Genomic DNA, 21,403 nt, shown 5'->3' on the forward strand with positions numbered 1-21,403 from the left:
GCCTGTATGATGTAGATATATATGGGCAAAGTCTCTGGGAGGAGCCCAAGAACCTTGTGCTGGAGCTGGTGTGAGATAGGCAAGCGGGAGTGTGCAGCTAAGGTCAGGGTAAGATAGGATAAGTGATGAGGAGCCGCTAACTTCTCTGACAGCATCACCTAGACCTGCGCATCAGATTCCTCTGGTCATGCCTTAGCCAGCTTTTTCCGCAAAGATGAGTGATTGTTAGAATCAGTTTACCCTTTGAAGTCTTCCAGGGAGACTGAATTTAATCTTTCACCATAAACTCGCTGTGCTTTTTCCTTATCCAAGAGATGGTCTGGCCATTTTTCTTAATGAGAAGAGGCACAGACTCATTTCCTTAGGTATGCAAATATGTCTTTGTTAGACAAGGTATCATTTCCTGCACTTGACTGGCCACTGAGCATCTTGTTACTTCAAGGAGTAAGCTGTCTCCCTTTTCCTTTGGTGACACATGTTTGATTATGAAGCATCTTTTAAAGAAGATCTTGTATTCTCTGTCAATTTGTGCATTAATAAACACACATAGTACAAACACTGAAGTAGCTGATTATTACTCTTCTGTCTGGTCCCAATCAAGAGCTAATTAAGCACAATGGGATGATAGTGTTTTTGTGGGTAATGGATCCCTGCACTTTCTCTTCTTAGCAGGAAGGTATTGAGAATTAAGTATATGAAACAAGTCATTTTTTGCACCATGGATTTCCGTTTGTTTATTCATTTACTTCACTATTTTGGATATTTTGATTTTAATTTTGTGGTTTTATTTGTATTGTAAATCAGACAAAACCACTGAAAGTTAATCTGGTTATATTGGACTAAATTAATCTCTGGTAACTCCAATGGATTTAAGGTGGGTTTTGCATATTTTCTTCTGTTGTCTTAAGATGACAGTTGCTCTTAACTGTTTAGCAGCAACATCCTACATATTCTGAAACCCATATTTAAAAATAATCACTTCAATGTAACACTTTAAAATCAGTACTTGAAATCTGTTGATTATTGAAGGTATAAGCAAAGATACAATTAAGTTCAGCATACTGGATAAAAATTAACATACGGCATGAATATTGGACTTCTTAAAAATATAATGTTCTGTTTTAGACAGAATGTAGTAGAAGAATCACTAAGCAAGTAGTAAAAGTGACTTAGAAACTCTAAGTTTTATTGGCCTGTGATGCAACTTAGGATTTTTCAAGGAATTTTCAAAGATGCAAGCAGCTCTAACATGTTAATTTCCACGCTTTTTCAGTGGATTGCCAACTGTACTTTTTAGTGCTTCCTACCGTTACTTATGTAGGATGGATTACTTAAATTGGATTCTTATGCTATCCTAGAATCCTAAAAGCCTCTCTGAAGTAACATGTTCACCACCAAATCAATTGGAGGTTCATGTACTTAACTAAACACTTTTAACCACATCACAGTCCAATGATAGTAAAAAGGATATCAGTATAAAAACAATATCCAACTGCTGATGTGAATGCATTTTATGTGTACACTTTATTTTAATAATTCTCAATTGTATTGCAGTTACAGTAACAGTATATTTTATTTTGATCTTTCTAATGAATCACACAACGCCTTTTGGAAAATCCAGTGTTGGAATACTTCCATCTAGAACTCTTTGCCAAATGCAGTATTATTATTATAAAGTAGGTGTAACTTCCTTTGCCAATCATATTAGCTATGATAGCAGAATGGAATGCCAAGTGCTGGCAGCTGTTTGTTCTTTTATTCACTGTCTTTGATATCCCTTGCTTAGTCATTAGTACTTCCACAAACATTTAGCAGGTTAATGTGTCAGCTACATATCAGCTATAAAAGTATTTTTGGCAGTCTTTCAAAGAAACTTCTCTTTTGTGGCTGAAAGAATCCAGTCTTATATTCAGTGTTTTAAAAATAATTCAGGTTTAGATTATACAAACTGTAGCTGTAAAACTGAACATAGGTATCACAGTATTTATGAAGTATTTAAAAATGTTTTGGGTTTAATTTATTGTGCAAACTTAAAAAAGAAAAAAAACCATGAAATCTAAAGCCACAGTTTTCCAGGCTGCTATATAGCTTTTGCTTTACTCTGCCCAGTGTTCTAGACTGAGGAAATAATAAACTCACAAAAAGACAAAAAAATCAGAAAATCAGGAAAGTAGCAGATGAGCTTGTTGTATTAACCAAGTTAAACTCGGGGTCAAACTCGTAAATATAATCGCTTTAGTGTGTAGAATCTTATGACGTTTTACTCTACTCAATATATTTCTTATAATATCTTTCTTTTACACCATTGCGCCCCCCTTTCCCACCCCCTGCCTTCCACCTCCCCTCTTCCCACCCCCTAATAAGTTAGGGGACTTTCTTACTCTGGTTTTTTGGTTGGTTGTTTGGGGGATTTTCTTATTCGTGTATTGGCTGTATGTTACGCTGTTGATTTGTTTCTTAGAATTGCATTTCCACCCGCCTGGAACTTTTGTCCTGTCATATGATTCTTCCTTTTCTTTAAAGTTATAAGCTGTGCTATGTAGCATTTTCTGAACGCATTCAAAATTAAGATGAAATTTTTCCTCTTCAGTTTTTTCCTGAATGACTCTCAGATTAAAGAGGTATTTTCAACAGGACCAACCAGAAGTAGTTCCTAGCAGTTACAATGACAAAACCTGCTTACAGTTATCTTCAGTGTGACTCCAGCTCAGCTTCTGAAACCTACACCTTTTCTCTGCACTGCGGCAAGAAATACAGTGTATCGTCACAGGATCTTCACACATACCTGCATAGACTCTATACTGTGTATCTAAAATAGCTTGTTGCCACTAAGACAAACATGCATTACTCATTAATGTTAATGGGAGTTATGCCTGAATGTCAAGAGAAGAATAGCTCCTTAGTGCACTAAAGGGATTAACTGAGATGTGTTTGGTTCATTGATTACCGAAATGTGACCATTAGGCTTCAAGAATATAAAGAGCATTTCAGTCATGTACAGTGGACATTGCACTGTTCATAAACCTATTGATTTGCCAAGACAGACCTTTTAGAAGATCTGTTAATTTTTGGATAGCTGGTGTAAAGTTTATGTTGGATATATGTCATCAGAAAAAAAATGTGATTACTGATTCTGTGAGATATAAAAGGAGTGAATTTTATCTGTTCAGTTAAAGAAGGTGAAATGAGAGCTTTATTGAAGCTTCCTTATAAAGAAAAAGCTGATTTGTTTCTGTCAGCCATTTTTAGCATCTAAGATGATGTAATAGTCTAACGAAGAAGTAGTCATCAGTTTCACAAGCTTTCGCTTAAATAGTTAGACAACTTTTATTAAGAAAACCACTGAGTTGTTTGATCAAATCCCTTCTACCTCTTTGCTTGGTGTTAATATTGTTGTGTTCATTCTTTCCTGTTCTCCGTATGTTGCGTCAGATAGTTACTGGTAGTCGGAATTCTTAAATTTGCTTCGGCTCTGCTCCAGGCCTCGCTGTGTCCATTCAGTTTGACTGTTCTGAAAACTTTATAGCGTGCTCTTTGCTTAACTATACTGCAACTTTAAGGAGCTTCTGGAAAAAGTTTGACTGCCATGGAAAAATTGGACTTGTAGATAGACTGGCTTGAGGTCTTTTCTTGTGTTTTTTTGTTTTTTTTAACAATAAAATATAACACCCTACAATTTGTTTGGAAGGCTGCAGATAACTGGTGCTTCTGTTGGCGCCATAGTAAGGAGTTGGTTTCTCCGAGTGATACAGATCTCAGACTCTACGTGTTTGGAAAAAAGTCATTTCATCATCCAAATACATGGTGTAACTCATCTTTACAGAGCCTCGTGATAGACATTGTGATTAGAACATGATAAACAGTACAGACGATACTGGTTGCATATATAGTATTTATTGCTTATTGTAGGTGAATAGTATTTTGGCTAATTTTGACTAAGCAGATTCTTYTTTTCTTTTTGGTATGTTACTTACAGTACAGTGCAGTAAATGCTAAAGTTTAGTTTATTATCTGCCATCTTTTTTGTTGAGAAGTGATTTGAACTAAATTTTAGGCTTTCACTGGAGTTCAGTACAAAAGGTACAAATGGAAATTGCTTCATACACCTTATCAATGCTGACATCCTTTTATTCTAGTTTCTAGGGGTATGCTGAAGACAATGATTTTATGTATTTTGATGGAAGCAGCAAGATTTTATATGCGTGCCTGGGAACAATTTATTGTAATTGACTGAACAAATTTTACCCATGTACTGGTAACAATAGTTTGGTTTTCTTCCAGGTAAATTTATTTAGTTACTGAAGTTCGAGACCTTGTCTTGGAGCAACGGATTGTTCAAGGGAGAACAATTCATGATTGYTTTCCAAGTAGCTACAGGAATATTTTGGGTGATGTACTGTCCCAGACAGAAAAACAGAATTATTACTGGGGAGATCAGCTATATGAACTTCCTCTACTACTGACAGACTTGTAAGCAAGCAAATAGCTCCCTTCTGCTGTAAAGAGTTTGTCATACAATAGCTGTTTATTGCAATAAGGAAGATGCATCTTGAGACATCTTTAAGCTGTTAAAGTGACAAAATAAAATATTGAATGACTGTATAATGCTCAGTCGTATTTGTAGAGTAGTTATAATTTCTTCCCTATTTTGAAGTAGTTTACATCTTAGAAAAACACTCACTTTTTCTGTTAGAAGTTTCATGTGCACAGTTAAACTCTGAATTCCATAAATCAACTGATTTCTACATACTTGATAAAAGTTATTAATACTTTCTAAGTGGGGCTCATCACCGCATACTGTAAGTTGCCAGAATTCGTCACTGGGCTATAAAACACTCTTTGAAGTTTCTCTTCTCTGTTTTAGTTCTTTCTCGGTATACAGGAATGCAATCTGCTGATCCCTAAGCTTGGTATGTACAGACTGGCAGTGGTGTGGACTGACAGTTTAATAACATTTTAAGAGGGTTTTTGTTTTTCTCTTAAAGGAGTTAAAGTGTTTGAGCAATAAGCTCAGACTTGTGTATTAAAATATTTATTATTGTAAACTGAATAGTTTTTTAACATCTGGAATTTGCTATATTTATAATCTCTGGTAGGGTTAGGGTTAGAGGGATTTTTTACAGCTTCCTACATGGATATCTTCTGAATGTGTTGCCTACGTAACTGTAAGGTTGTTGTCTTTTTAAAACTTCTTTCTGAAAGAGCCCAAGRTATCTGTTTTGATAGATTTCTAGCTTTCATTTTTTAAACACTGCTATCTTTTGTTCAGGCTTCAGCAATTGTTAAAATGGATAATGGATTAGCAAGGAAATTGGATACACTTCCTGCACTAAAGAATGCTACTTTTGGCTTTTAGGGAAGGAAAACTTTAAAAAAAAAATTTTTTTTTTGAAGTGATTATATTGCAAGTCATATTTAATTGCAGGAATGACTGTAACCACATTGTTTTCATGCGTTTGTCTCCATAAACATTCCAAATTGTTAAAATGCTGGGTTAGACTGGTATTTTAACAAATATATTTTGGAAAGTAAAGTGTTTATTTTGGCTTGTGTGCAAAAAAAACCCTGGAAGATGCTATGCTGGTGCTAGGGCTCAGCTGTAGGGAGGCAACTCATCAAAATCATTGCTGCCAAAGGGTGAGCTTTTAATATCACTACATCTAGGAGGAATCCTCACTGTGAGCAATTATTTCTCCTCTTTGTAGGAACAGCCTGAAAAAAAGACAAATCTGGATTTAGGCAAGCTAGGCATGACACATGGGTTTGTTCGCAAAGGCAAGCTTTAGGCTAGTAAAACAAAGTTCCTTTGCATCTTTCTACCATCTCAGTGGGGCGGAATAGGAGCAGCTACTGAAGAGGTTGATTTGAAAAAACTGAATTAGGGTTAATCTCTAACTTGCCTTCTGAAGGAGCCAAATGCTAACTATTTACCTTGTGTTTCTCTACTGGTAATCAAGTTATCTAAAAGTGATCATGGACTTTTAAGTGGTCCCATTAGAATAGCACAAGGAAAAAAAATCCACATATGCTATCTGGAATCTGTGTATAGCAAAATTTTAAATGGATGTGCACTTACTTGCATGAGAAGACTAGTGAGGTCTGAAAGTGAAGAACCTTGRTTACCACTGTTGTGTTTCATCAGAATAGAGAATATTAGCCTAAATTTAAACTCTTTAAATACCTGTCAGACCCTCTGAAAGTTTGATGACTGTGGTTCTGCTCCTCTGAAACTCCTTTCAAGGTAAAAAAAAACTAGAGCATGAAAGTTTTCTGCTTCACAAAGCAGCGTATCCTTATGTGACAGGTAGATTTGTTTTCTGGGAAATAATAGTAAAATTAAAATTGGCAAAAGAAAGGGTAAATAAAATGATAAAAATAAAATCAATGGCAGCAATGATGATAACTAGTCCCTAGTCATATGATGCAGTGAAGTGGCAACACAAACTGCACCTTCTCCCTAAAGAGAGAAATCACACCTTTAGGTAGAACCTGTGCTGGCCATCCCCAGCGTATTCACAGGGCAACCCCTGTAAATTGATATGTGATACAATAAAGTGTGAATATGGGAATATATGCATTATAAGCCTGGATATCTATAGAAGTTGCCTGCTGCCACTGGCCTGTGGTGGGCTGCTTTTAATCTTCAGCAACAATTTGTCCAATCCTGTTTCAGACTGTCTTAAAATAAGAGTAACCATGTTGCTGTATTAATAAGAATATTTTAAAAAAATCTAGTTTCTATATCAAAAAACCTTGGGGGTAATGTATCAAATCCCTACAGCATTTTCCAGTGGGTTAAGTCATGTTAATAAATGGATAAATGCTTTCAGCATTGGTAAAATAATGGATCTGTAGAAAAAATTTTCACTAACACCTGGATGATCTGGCTTAATTTCAGCTTGCTCTTCTTAAGATTAAATTGTTTTGTTTTAATGCATGTAATTTTTGTACCTAYTCTGAAAGAGAAATGTATTCATGTTTTCTTATAAATAAAAAGTGATGAGCTTGACATTGAAATCATATGCATAGGCAGTAATTTTATAATAGTGCGTAGCACTGATCTGGTCTGTTCAGTTTCAAATTGCTTTACAGTTATTAGTGAATGTCCCCACTGCACACTGACAGAGCAAAGTATTTGTATCCTGAGGACTTAAAATTTGAATTCTCATATACTAGGAGTAATAACATAGCAGAATTAAGATAATAGGACCAAATTCTCTTTTAATCCGTATTGGTATAATCCTGCTGATACCAGTCAGGTTCCACCAACATAAGTATGAGCAGAAAATTGGATTTTGGATTTAAAGAATCTGAAACACTTACAAATTTGTTCTGGGAAATTAAAAAAGAGGACTAATGAGTTAACCTTTTATCTTATTAATAGTTAGCTCTTACATAAAGAGAAATGGTGTAGTTTTGGGTTTTTTTAAGCTGAAAAATGGTAGTTCATACCTATTATAACTGTTGAGTGTTTTAATATAGATACTTGTCCTTATCTTTTGGTTGATTTACTGACAGATTCTACTCTTAATGCAGTTTAGATAGAATCTTTAATTTTTTTGTTGTTGTTCCTTCAGATACTCTAATGTCTCAGTATTTTTTTCATACGTTCTCTGCCTGAAGCATATACACAGTGCCTGAAGCTAGTTTGCTTCTTCTGTTTTAAGTACCATTTTCAAATCTTGCATGCTGTATTGCAAATATAAATTTGCATTGGATGTCATTTTATCATTTTGACAGCCTCCTAATCTGCTCTGTTCCTCTGCCTCTATAGAGAATAAGTAGATGGAATTACAAGTTGTTATCCATGGGAAATCATGTAATGATGTAATTAACATTAGTAGAACAGCTAACAATAATGACAACATCCAAAAACTCTAGAAAGAATCCTTAAAATTATGTTGCAATTATTATTTTTAGAGAGAGGAAAAAATCCCAAGATGTCATTATTTCATTTAATTTGAAAACGCTTTATTTTATTATAGTTTTTCTTAGGTGTGAAGTTAAGTACTTTTTTTTTTTTTTTTTACATTTTAATATGATGGATTTTGTGCTGTACAGAAAACAATTATACCAAATACCAAAGTCATCATATGATAATTTAAAATCCAAATAATTTAGCATGTATACAGTTAGKGTTTCAGATTAAGGATATGCTGCCTAATGCATTGGGTTTTCAGGATTCACAGTAGCATGGTCTGTAATCAGTGCAAGCAAGTTACAGAGTTGTTGGCTTGCCCAGTGCTACTGAAAGCAGTAAATGCCGATGAACAGAAAACAACAGAGATTATTGAATTATGTTGTTGCTTAGACTATTTTAAATTGTTTGCTTCTATAATGTGTACATAAAAATACCTCTTTAAAAAGTAAATATGCTATTATATATGCTAGGATGGAGATATTCTATGACAGGTTTATTATAAAGAGGAGCAGATAATTCTGGATATTTGGAATTGCCCACAAGGGGAAAAATCTTATAACAATTAAAGTTACCATATTCCCAGTGCAGCAACTGAAGATTTCTGTCTCATTATTTAATAGCATTGGATATCCTCTATGACATGCACAGGTCAGAGTATTGCACTGAATTTTGGCCACAGAGAATTTCATTTTAATTTTGTACATTATTTTTTAACAGTTATTGACAATGATGCTAGTAGGAACATACAGGTCTTACAGTACGTTTTGGAATGAAGTTGCTTCTGCATATTTCTCTCTGGATCTGTTTTTTTCCCTTTCTCTTACTTTGTGGCAGCCATTCCAACTCTTGCCCTTCAAAAATAAGTTATGACCTGGCATTTCACTCTTACAGTGCAATCTTCATCAACAGCAGGCCTCCCAGACTACAGCAGAAACAGGTAAATCAGAAAATCCTAAATCTGTGAATTTGGGGAATACAAGGTAGCACATTTTCACGGAGGTATTCTCTCTGGCCATATTTGAAAGACTCGCTGTTACCAATATGATCACAAGACTAAACTGAAATGCCTATTGCTAAATTAAGGTTCTGTAAGTGTCACTTGTGATCACTTAGCAGGTTGTGGTATTTGAGTGATTTGACAGGCAGTTACCTAGTCTTCGGCAGATCTGAATAGACAAGTAAGAGGATGTTTAGGGAGCTGTTCCTGTCGCTTGAGGATATTTGGTCTGGTGGCTTCAAGGCAATAATATTTTAAAATTATGTTCTATTAATTTTAAAAATTGACTGTAGGTTGTTATCCTTATAGGGATTCCAGCTGTAATTTATTCTTGTTTTGCCGTGTTAATGGAAAAGAAGAAGAGTACAAAGTACTCCATATTCCATTTTATAAATTTTAATTTAAACTCATCAAGAGATACTCTTTTTTTTTTTTTTTTTTTTTAGGAGTGCCCAATAATTTTTTAAGAGTGCTAATCCTTGATACAGATCCTATCTTTGTTATAGTCTAATAGTGGTCAAGGCCATGTAAGGTAGGTGCTGTATGCATGCATTGTAGAAGATGATATTGAGTAGTTGTTTTAAATGTTGAAATAATGAAGCCACACACACATAGTCGCAGGTATTCCTTTAGGTAAAATCAAAAATAAATTACTCTACCAAATGAAAAGATAATATATACAGGGTCATACTAGGTCTGGATTTGATCTCATTTGCATCTGCATAAATCATTCACAGCTCTATTGAAATGAATAAATTTGCATGAATGTAAAATTGGATTAATTGAGATCACAATCAGGTCTGTTGGGCTTTCTAGCTTCCTCGGAGGCAACTGAAAAAGGAAATCTTTAACTTCAAAATACACCTCACATTGCCTGATTTTAATAAACTTTCAAAAAAAAATTAACTGTATCAGGGCAGTACAGTTATGAACAAAGCATCTTTTTCTTTGTGCTTCCTGTATTGATTTCTTCTTTCTGTCAATTTTCATTTTCGAGTTTTTGAAAAAAAATATTTCATGTTGTGTAGAAGATAAGATATAAAGCTTATCAGGTTCAATCATGCTATTTTTGAAGCTAATTGTAGCTTCAAAGGTTTACCAGCATTCTGGTAAATGTAAAATTTCCCTTACCTTCCACTCCTGCCAGGCCAGACTTGGGAGTTGGTGCTGAGGCTGACTTGATCATGGGAGGTGTCAAGCTGCCATTGAATTCAGAAAAAACAAATTCAGGTGCGATTTGCTGTCCTTTTTCAGGAGCGCACAGGACTAAGTTACCTGTTTTGTGAAAATTATTTGAACTTAGCTCAGAGCTTGAGCTACACACCAAGGAATTCAGATAATGCCAAGCTCTGCTTTCAACTGCACGTAATCATGTATGATCTCCCTTGTAAATTTTGTTAAAATTTCCTTTTATTCATTATAAACAAACATAAATATTATCATGAAGAAATACATCAGTTCAAAATAAGCATAAGTTATAATAAAGAATTGTATTTTGCCCTCTTATTTGATAACTTGGGAATCAGAATTGAATATCTTCACAATATATGGTTAAACTAAAGCCTTCTTAACAAATTATTTTGACAGAGATATTGCTTGTGTCCAACCACAGCAAATCTAAAAGTATTGTGAATGTAACTGGCAGGGGGAGAAGTAAGAGATTCTTATTAACCGGAGCAAATACAATACAGTATTTATATACATAAATAATGAAGAAATAGACAAAATAAGGTTGCCACCATTCAGCTGTTGTCGAATGGAATAAAACCCATTTATTTACGTGAATGGATAATATTAACTGCTTGGGAGGAATAGCATACCATCTCTCCTGAAAGTGGTTAGCAAAAGCATTAGACATAGTGGTTTGAATAAGCACTAGGGCTACAGCATTTCCATCCCAGAAATCCTGGAGAGGAGAAGGGAACCTGAGCCATGCTGGGCACGCAGAGTAAGCCTCATTTTCCCAGTGCATTTGACCTACTTACTGCATCTGCACTGTGCAGATGGCTGGTGCTTGTGTGGTGACTCCAGCGCGCTCCGAACACGTCATGATTTCCGTGGGCGAGTGCAACAATTGCACAGTAACCAACATATTCGAGACATGTTGGTCCTTCTGTACAGATGAACTGTGCAAATGGGCTGCATTACATGCGATGGCCTTTTGTCCAGAATTCTCAATGTCAGGCAGCATGAAACAATAAAAAATCAATACTTCTAATGCAGCTAATTGCCTATATTTATCTAGTTGGTAATGGAATAAGAAGCCAAAAGGTGATTTAGAAATGTGGAAATATATATTTCATCTGAAGCTTCTTGTTCCTTTCTGAGCTTTTAGGAATGAAGGCCAATTTGTGTGTGTGTGTGTGTGTGTGTGTGTGTGTATTTTATTTTGGTTGAATGTTATGTTGTCAGACATGTTTATCAGTTCTCCTTCAAATCATTGTTCACATTGGCACTGTGGATCCATTATTTTCCTGGAGTCTGTGCCCAGTCTATGTACCTCTCAGGGTCTGTGAGGGACACAGTGCATTTTCAGCTTCAAGTGGTTGAAAGTGTCACATAAGGAATCCATAGGGTGTTCTGAGCATTGCCTGTCCTAAGGCAGTAATTTTTCAGTTGGTTCATATTTACCTTTCTTTGAAGAGGGATCATTCCTTGAGAATCTGGAACCTTGGATACGAGGCATTTCCATGTGGGACATGGATGGAATGTGTGGGATAACAGAGACTTYAGGGGGGTTGTTTTGTTTTGTTTTGTTTTTTTACTTCTGTTCTCATGATTTCTTTTGGAGAAACTTCTTTATTAGTTTTGGAGAAAAGAAACTTTTTAAAATTAGTTCGGGTAGAATGCTCCACCACAAGATTGCAACCTCATCACTCCAGACCTTGTTTGGACCCTGGAACCTTTCATCTTTCACACTCCTATCAAGAAATAGGTAGAATCTGTCTGTCTTCATAATTTCAACACTGATGTCAAGTGACGGCAAATTGGTTTTCTTCCTGGCTTGACTGTCTGCCTTTGTGGCATGGTGTCACAGGCTCTTGTTACAACCTGTAAACAAGTTCCTGTTACCTGTAAAAAGGTTTAGCCATATCCTTGTATAAAACATACCAGCACCTAGTGGACAATTCTAATTTTTTTAAAATCTAAATTGTGTATCTTGTTCCCTCAAAACAATGAGGCACTACTGAAGCACTGCCATAAATGTCATAGTGCCAAAACTCAGTGCAGTCTCCAAAAAAGCCCAGATATTTTCAGTGACATCACTGAGGGGTGTCTCTGTTGAAGTATTTTGTATATTTTCTGTCTGAAATTCATCCATCCTCTCCTTCCTTCCCTGCTTCCTCCCTCCCTGTTAGGCCCTTGCTGCAGTGTCCAGGCATGATGCTAGGCTTGAGGGTATTTAGGATCACTGACTTCCTATGGTTTCCTGGTATTTTCCTGGGTTTTAAGGTTCAAATACTACTTGGAGTGAGCCAGTGTGGGGCTGAATATAACAATCAACTATCTACTAAATAAAAAATGAAGGTTATTTATTAGTAACTGAAAAGCCTTTCAAATGTATTTGCTATGTGCATGTTTGCAGCCGACCCTCCTTTCTCCTTTGAAGAAGGTTGGGATTCAGAACAGGAAGGGTGAAATACATTTGGATTATCCACTACTTGTTGCTGTGGCAACATAGATGCATAATTTTAAAGGGAAGCATTTTCAGCATTTGGGGTAGATGACATTTTATGTCTTTTTGCTATTTCAGATTCAGAAATAGGATTATCATTTGTCAACTTCTTATAATTGTCACACATCCACTTGAAATGTAATGTATTTTATGTTTATAAAATGTATAACCAAAATTAGTCAAAAGAACGATCTCTAATCGCTCAGGCATGCATCATAAATGAAGGGTTTGATTTGACAACAAAAATTACTCTTACAGTCTGTATTACTAGAGCTTTACGAAGTGGTAAATAGTTTAATGTATTGGGAGTTTTTGACAACAGATGAAGACCTGCCACTTTAAAGACTCCCTTGCCTTAACTGCTTTCTAACTCCAGTAGTCAAAAGCTGTTAAGCTTTAAGTGCTCTGTCATATTTGTGGGCTTTTATAGCAGAAGAGAAGAGCAGACAGCAGTGATGATGGAAAACGATGGTAGGTAGACTTAAAATACTCTAAAGCATAGAGACAATTGTATGTAATGCCTTGAATTGAATCCTTTTTGAATGAAATGATCAGCCATATGTGCCACCCTTATGGACCCTGTAAGAAGAAGAGAAGAAATGTACCCTATTGCTAACTGTGCATGAAATTGCAGTGTTAGGAGATATTGACCAGATGTTTCAATCTCAACAAATAGCTTGTTATGGAACTGAGTGAAAATCTCTCTGCTGCTTTGATCACATACACCTTAAAGGAAGAAGTAATTTAATAGAGGCTGTCAAAGTTCATCATTGTCAATAAACTTTGACTTGACCTTTGCCATCTGTTTTTGATACTATTGCTGATAGAAGTTGATAGGCAGATGTTTACAGTTTGCACTGTATGAATTCTGTGCTGCCAGACAATGAAAGAGATCTCTTCACTTCTGGATTTTTTGCTGTGATTCTGACTGTGGGTGTACTCATTGAGACTGCACACCATCTAGCAGGAGAGTAAGCGTGACGTATGCATGCATTTTAAAAAAGATGATTTGTTTTAAGGTTATGGATAAGCAAAACCATATGTGAAATATCCTGTAGTGTCACTTTGCCACGCTGTCATCTTTGCTGTTAGGTTAGTACTTAAATACATGTACAGTGTTTTGCGCTGGAAGACTTTAAGGCATTTTTCAAATGCTTATCAGTCTTCCCAGTATCTCCACGAAGTAAGCATTAATTCTTTGGAGGCAGGGTAGGTTGAGGCATGATTAGCAGCAGTGTACAGTCATACAATGAGTGTRTCTTACTGTGCCAAAGTATTACCTTGAGTTTTCATGTTTATATTAATATGCTTCCATTAAGACATTCAGCTTTCAGCCACACAAAATAACAGGGCTTTTTTTTTGTTATACTTTATTTGCTGCTTTGCCATGTTTCACACAGTGTTCAACAAGGAACTTAATATCTTTGAGTTCTTTTACTGATAGATAAAGGAGCTCTAAAACCTTACCTCATATAGAGCTTATTAATAATAGCAAATTTCTTAAAAAGAAAAAAAAAAGTTGCATACACAGAAACAGTTATGGAAGAGTCCCAAGTACAGCTAGAATTCTTACTGTTGTGACACCCTTCGCAGGACTCCCTGGCATATCCAGGCCTTGTTTCACAGGTGTGTCATTTTTTACATGATTTGGAGAAGGAGCTGTATCAGTGATGTGCAAGACAAAAGGGAGTGACCCATCACATCAGACARTGAAGATGTGGTTGATGTTTCAGGTTCTGTGCTTCAAGGCGAGAAGGGACACAGGGCCAAGCTGCGGTCTCAGTCATGTGCCTTGCAAGGTCTTGCAGAAGGCATTCTGGTTTTGATCTCCAACAGATTATATGACCAACATATATTTAACTTCAGGAGAGAGTCTGCAGCACTTGCATTTGAGGCAGAACTGTAGCTGCATTATAAATATGGGATAAGTGGGTGGAATAAGGAATATTGAAGTTAGGATCCTAGTTTGGCCAATTTATAAGGGGTCAAATAAAAGAGAGAGCCTGGCTTTTGGACACATTAAAACTTTGGAATATGGCTACTACAAGTTTAGTTACAGAATGTTTTCTTGTATTTCCTTGTACAGAGAGCAGCTGATTAACTAAAGACTATCTAAAAATAAAATAGTGGACAAGCAGCTGGAGAGCAAGGGAGGAGAATAGGAAGTGGAATACAAGAGAAGAATAGCACTGAAAATACAAGTATTTGTATTAGGGATTTTGTTCAGAGGCAGTTTGTTAGCTTTGTGTTTTTAACTGTAGAAGTGAATGAAGTGTTGCTCCTGGATGATTAACATTTTGATAGACATCTTATTTCAAAAAGCTATGGGAAAATGCAACATGCGGCACCATACTAAAGCTAATAGATATCCCTGTACAGGGATTTGGATAGTACATGTTGGACCAACTTCTGATAAGATGTAGATATTAGTCTCAGTGCAAGGATTTAGCTAGTCTTTTCCTTTCAGAAATATTATCACTTTTATCTCGCTTGACTGGAAGTTGCTTGAGGGTGTTGTCATGCATTTTAACAATATCACTTCCTCATGCAAGATTTGGCAGCTTCAGCTAATGGTGGAGGAATTACTGTACAGTACATTGAGCTCCTTTTTGCAGGCCTGTCTTTGTAAAGATAAGCTTATTTTTTCCTCTTCATTTTTTTTCTTAAATGACCATTAAGTGGTAATAGCCATTGCAATCTRTAAATATAGATCAGTGAAAAGATAAAAAGAAAAAAGTTCCAAAGGTGCTGGAACAAAGCCATAGTATCTCGTCTGTTTCCCAGGGTCTTGATGCTGTATTTGATACTTCTCATAGCAATGATTCCTGGATGGGGATTTGAAATGATATAGTATGTGTAATAATAACCGAATATTGAGTTCCAGTTGTGCTTCAGATGTTTCACGCCACTGACGAGAAATAAGTGAGCCCAATCACTTGGAACAGTGAAAGTGATGGGGGTTTTTTAGGGTTGTTTTTGCATATTGGTAGCATTCACATGCTTTTTATATGTATATAATGATTTAGTTTTTGATCTTACTTTTTCTTGTTTTAGCTGGTATTCTAAGATGAGAAGTGATTTATTTTCTTTTAACATTAAAATCCTAAAAGGTTTTTAATAGACTGTTTATAAAATTGGTGATGGAAAATGTTCTAGGGGTAAAACAAACTGCTGAAACCTTCTGAAAGGTATCTGGACTCATTCTCAACTTTAGAATAGAAAAAGAAAAGAGATACTCCACATAGAACTGTATGAAAACAAGACTTTTCTGTTCTGATTTACTAGAAAGAATGCTTCATAAGTAGTTACTGGCATTGTTTAGTTTAGCTTTTAGCAAACATGTTAAGTCTTAGCTAATTTTAGGTCTTTAGAATCCCCTCCTCAGTGAGCTGCAATTTAAAATAAGATCAGATTTGACAGATCTTACAGAGAAGAGTCCAGCTTCAAATAATGCACTTCAGATGCACTTCAAATGTCTGTATTCACTAGTGTTAACAAGTTCTGAAGAAGCTTCACTATGAAGGGGCATAATGCTTCCTGTTGTGTTTGTCAGTTCCCAGGTATTTAGGTTTCAAGTATACAGCTGAAACTCCTGTGTACGGAAGGTATGTCAGTCTAAGCAAAGCTTCGTGTGCTTTGGCATTGTTAGTTTAAGGAGACTGACAGATGTGGAAATGCACTACTAGCTACAGCTTTAAAAAAGAATTCAGGAGCTAAAGGATTCAGATGGAGAAAAATGTGGGACTAATAGCAAACGTCTTCCTCAGCCTCCTTGTGGGTTATGGTTATCAGTGTTGCCCAGATATTTTTGGCACTTACAGCAAAGCATAAAGTCAGAGTAAAATGCCATCATTTCTGAAGAGTCTTTGTTTTGGTCTGAGGGCTATAAAGCTGTCTTTTTTTAACTTCATCAGTATGGTGTTCTTTTTTAGGTCTTAAAAGAGACTGTATATTGAGACCCAGCAGCAGTGAATTCTCCTTTTGCAGAGGGAGTCTATTTGCAACTGGAGATCGTGAGGAATGTTGTGCTGCTTTTTGCCTTTCAAGTAGAGGTCCTCCTCTACTGTGAACTTTGCAGCAACAGCAGAGAAGAGCTTTGGACAGGGATCATCTGTTTTGAAGTGGGATACTAGACTCTACACTGTGTCCTAAACATGGCATTCTCAAGTTCAATAGCATATTTGGGAAATACAAATCAAATGTTTCAGTTCTCTTCTTTTTCTTATTCTTTAAGACCACTGGTGCTTTTTGCATAGCATGAGGGGGCATTTTATGTTTCCTTGGGTTTAAGAGACCACACAAGTAACTCCATGACCTCATCTTGGTCTGAAAATTGTTCTTAAAAGACAGCATTCAGTAGTCAGAGTCAAGTCCTTTCTAGCATTAGAAGAAGTGCTTCTGTAACTCAGAGGGAAGGTTGTTTCCAAAGGTGTCTTCTAATTAAACAAAAGTGGGAGATAGATGTACCATATTTTCAGATCTGAGGATRCAAATGAATGGGACAGAGTTAACTCAAGCACTTTTTAAAAGGGACAACAGAGGCTTTAGGAGTTTTACTTGTTAGGAAGATTTTTTGGCATCTTGCAAAAGATGATGTTCCCCTCAGTTGCTACCCACTCCCTGAAACACAAAGGCTCTTACACTTCAACATTAGCTAAAGTATGCCAAAGAGTTCACCCTGTTAACTCTGATCACTAAAAAACCTTTAAACAGAGACTCCTACTTCTGTGACCTCAGATCAGTCTCATGAAGTTAAGGAGAAAGCATTCTGTCATTCTCTAGTATATCCTTGAGTGGTCAGTGTGCTGGCCTCTTTTGAAGTACTGGCTTCACTATTTGATTATAAGGAATAATTTGCTTACAGSGATAGGGTAATTTGATACTAGATGCTTATTTTGAAATCAGCCTAATTTTAAGCTAGGGTTATGGTAAGGGCAAGGAAGAAGTAGTTAAAAATGTTAATATTTGCATTTGGTTTTCCAGACTGAATACAATAAAAATTTAAGGAAAATGTAATCTGTTTAACTCAAGAGAACATCTGAAAGGTGTTTTGTTTCCCCTGCTCCTTCCTCTGTCACAGATGCTTATCCTAACTGACAGGGTCAGGGCCTGTCCTTGTGTGTACCTGATGTCCTTAAGTTGCACTGACAGAGGAAAACTGCAGGATGGAGAAACACACTAGATTTCATAAACCACTCTAGATGTTGGGTTTCCTTTGCGGTATCATTGAAATTCAAATCTTCCCCCTCCTGAAGCTGTCTTGTTCCTTCATGATAAGTTCCTACTTTTGTCACTTCTGTCTTTGGGCCATTAACAGCCTCAAACTCCCCTGGGGAATGGTGAGGATCCTTGGTGTGGCCAGGTGCCAACCTCTCCTGACCGGGCTGTCAATACAGTTAGTTAATAACTGCCTCGCTGCCTAGTCAAACCCTAGATAATTAACTCATTATGCCAGTGCCTGCTGAGCTGGGTCATTTTCCATTTCTGTCTAGAGTCTTTTCATTCAATTAAATCTTCTATTCCACATAAATCTGTAAATCGAATTTGCAGTTGATGCAGTCCTATACCTGGCATTAATGTGCACAGTTTGTTATTGGCCTTCATTTGAGATTGGATATAATACTGCGCAATCATTTTATGGTGATAATTGTCATGTGGTGACTGAGCCCTCATTCTCGTTTACAGTCATTCAACCAAAAGTTTAAAAACAATAATAATGGTGTATGAAGTAATCCATAAAAACCTGTTTTTCCATATCAGGATATTCACAGTTAGACTCAATCCAGGGTCAAATGCAAAAGAAAGTGCTCCAAGGTCTACTCTGAAGACATTATTTTGTCTCATTTGTTTTTCACACAAATGGAAAAAGTGTTTGCTGTGGCTCATTCCATTAGGTACAACTTTAATGGTATGTCACGGATACATTTCTGTAGTTCACATTCATCATGCTGGCAACATAATGTCCGCTTTATTCCTTTACCAATATGTAGTCTTTTAACTGAGGTAAAGGAAGAACAGTTGGGAATTCTTACTCAACTAGCGAGACCTCGTTACTGTCATTATGGGAGTATACAGAGATCGTTCCAGGAAGGAGCTGGGAGTATTTGTAACTGGAGATCTATGAGAAGAGGATCTTAATAGGAACGCTGCTTTTCTGTCTTCCTCAGTGCTTAACTTAGTTCAGATGTTCAAATGGAAAGAATATCTCTACAGTGGGGATATTCCCCACCATATAATACCCATGTCCAAAATAATCATCAGTATGAGAGAAACTACTACTTATAGAAGAAGTGGTCTGTACAAATATACAGAGGTTTGTCTCAAGAAACTCCAGATCTTGACTTCTGATTCTGAAGGATAACTTGTATTTAAAGTAAGGACTGTCACAGTTATTTATGGCATGTATCACATCTGAATTCAAACTGAGCTGCTGCCAATAACCAAAACTGATATTTTAACAGGAATTCTTTTTTCACAGAAATGTATGTGAAATACTACTTACTAGTGCTCCAAATGTTGTCAGACTTATATATAAAGGATGGAAAAGTTATGTAATTTGAGAAAATGTTGTAAGCCTAAGGTGCATTTTGTGTATGGTGTTCAAAGTGATCTCTTCTTGTTATTTGTGAGAGTAAGGCATGCTTTTCAACACAGGATGCAAGGCTTCAAATCTGTCCTTATCAATCTGGAAACTAAATCCATATTCCTTACAGTAGGTCACAACATCTTTAATCTTGTTAAATAATCTGTTCTACTTAACCATACCTCCCAATATAAAAGACTACTAAAAAATATTCTAAAATATTCTAAAAAATATTAAATTATCACTTTGCAAAGTATTCTATGTAAAATACAAGGGTGTTGTAGATAGATCTCTTACTTGTTAGAGGTTTAATTTGTATTAATTTAGAATGATACTGAATAGATCAGCAGAGCACGTCTAGTATGCCATTCAAGAGTGAGAGATTGAACGCTGCCGCCATCTGACAACACAATTTTTTTGGCCTTAAACTTGATGCATATTAAATTGCTTCAGGAAAGAGACCTTGTTACTTTTATCCACCTTTGCCTTATTAATGAAGACTTTTGCATGACTAAAGCAATTTTTTTCCCTCTGGAGCTGAAAGTAATGAAGATGTGACTAAGCATGTATTTGCAACTCAGTTACTTGACCTTTCTACAACCCACAGATACCACTAATGCTGATTTGTAATGGAGACATTATCATTTATTTAAATCTTGATTAGGAAACAATTWTAAGTAGGGTTTTAGCATAGCAGTAAATTGATGTAGCCTTTAATTCATACTATAGATTGAGTGGATAAGCTTTCTGGCTGTAATTAGAGGGAATTATAATGACTTCAGTTGGTTGACTCATCACCAGCAGACTAGGGCCTGTGATTGTTTCTTCACGTGTATTTTTTTTTTTAGTTCACTCTTGGTTTTACTTTGCTGGTAAATGCAATTTTTTTTTAACTTAATACAAAATGGAGCTACATTTACAGTTGAATGATATGTATTTAGTATTAATAAAAGAGAAGCTTTATAAAATAACCCAGCACCTTAGCAACACGATGCAGCTATGTTCTTTCTTTACAAATCAAGTGACAGAACTGCTCTCAATAAAGTTGAAGATAGATATTTTCATGTGTGGTTTAACAATGTGAATGGGGAGCATTTCCTTTATTTGCATATAATTAAATGGTAGACACAAAAGGTTATTTTCAATACTGTTTAGTTTTTGTATATATATTGTGAATGTTGCACAATGTTTCTTTCTAGATTTCTCAAACGAATTGTTTTCCTTATATTTGCCATCTCCCTCTATTTTATTTTTGCTTTTCTACAAATTTCCTTTAAAAATACCATTCTCGGTTTGATTGAATGCAAGTGTACGGGCATCTCCTTTGAGCAAGGGAACTTTTTTATTATGTTTTTACAAGGTATTTCATACCTACTTTATTTGATATGCAGTCAGTTGCATGTACTTAAGTGAGTTTTAGGCTAGCTATTAAATATTCAGCAGGACCATTAAGATAAGTTCTTTATTCTTTGTTGGTCATGTCTCAGCTGAGGTGCCTGATGTTTTCTACTTGGCATAGAAGTGTTCTGTAGGATCTTTGTATGTCACAGTGCTTTGTAGGCAAAGAATTAAATATGGCAACTGGAGAGAAAAAAATGGCAAATAATGTATCAAGCATGCTAACTATTTATATTTGTTTTTGTTTTTGTTTTTGTTTTTTCAATCTGCAGTGGATGATTCAGAGCCCGTACAAAGCTGCAACCTTCTTTGGGTGCATTGGCAAAGATAAATTTGGGGAGATCTTAAAGAAGAAGGCTGAGGAAGCTCATGTGGATGCCCATTACTATGAGCAGAGTGAAGAGCCAACAGGAACCTGTGCTGCATGTATCACTAGTGATAACAGGTCAGGTGCATTTAATTTTTTTCTTAAGATATGAGTGCAATGGGCATAGGTGCGGAATCTAACTTGTTTGGAATATTTGACCTTTTAGAAATTGTAGTTGGTATAGTAAAGAAACTATTAGCATGAGTTTTGAGACAACACAGGGCTACCTGGCTCATAATTTGGGCCTTTCTTTTCTTCTGCATTTGGAGAATATCAGAGAATAGGGTAGAAAAATGTGAGATAATAATCTACAGCCACTTCTTGTTTCTGAGTTTTAAATTGTTCAGCTGCTCTGATGAGAGAAGACATGTAGGAAACAAAAGTTGGTTAGCAACTATGTTTATGCAGCATATGTGAGAGTTGATTGGCATGTTCCATTAAGTGAAGAAAATACTTCAGAA

At 36.0% G+C, this 21,403-nt stretch overlaps 1 protein-coding gene across 7 annotated transcripts in view; it reads left to right on the plus strand.

Moving 5' to 3' along the window:
* ADK (adenosine kinase) overlaps window positions 1–21,403 on the plus strand; it is a 301,193-nt gene that overhangs the window by 117,451 nt on the left and 162,339 nt on the right. For all 7 annotated transcript variants that reach the window (XM_026055768.1, XM_026055767.1, XM_026055766.1 and 4 more), the window contains one exon: window positions 20,848–21,020. In XM_026055768.1, coding sequence (XP_025911553.1) covers window positions 20,848–21,020 — 173 coding nt within the window. The remainder of the gene's footprint in view (window positions 1–20,847; window positions 21,021–21,403) is intronic.

This window comes from Apteryx rowi, unplaced genomic scaffold (assembly GCF_003343035.1).
Source record: "Apteryx rowi isolate R43461 unplaced genomic scaffold, aptRow1 scaffold_126, whole genome shotgun sequence".
Classification (NCBI taxonomy): Eukaryota; Metazoa; Chordata; class Aves; order Apterygiformes; family Apterygidae; genus Apteryx; species Apteryx rowi.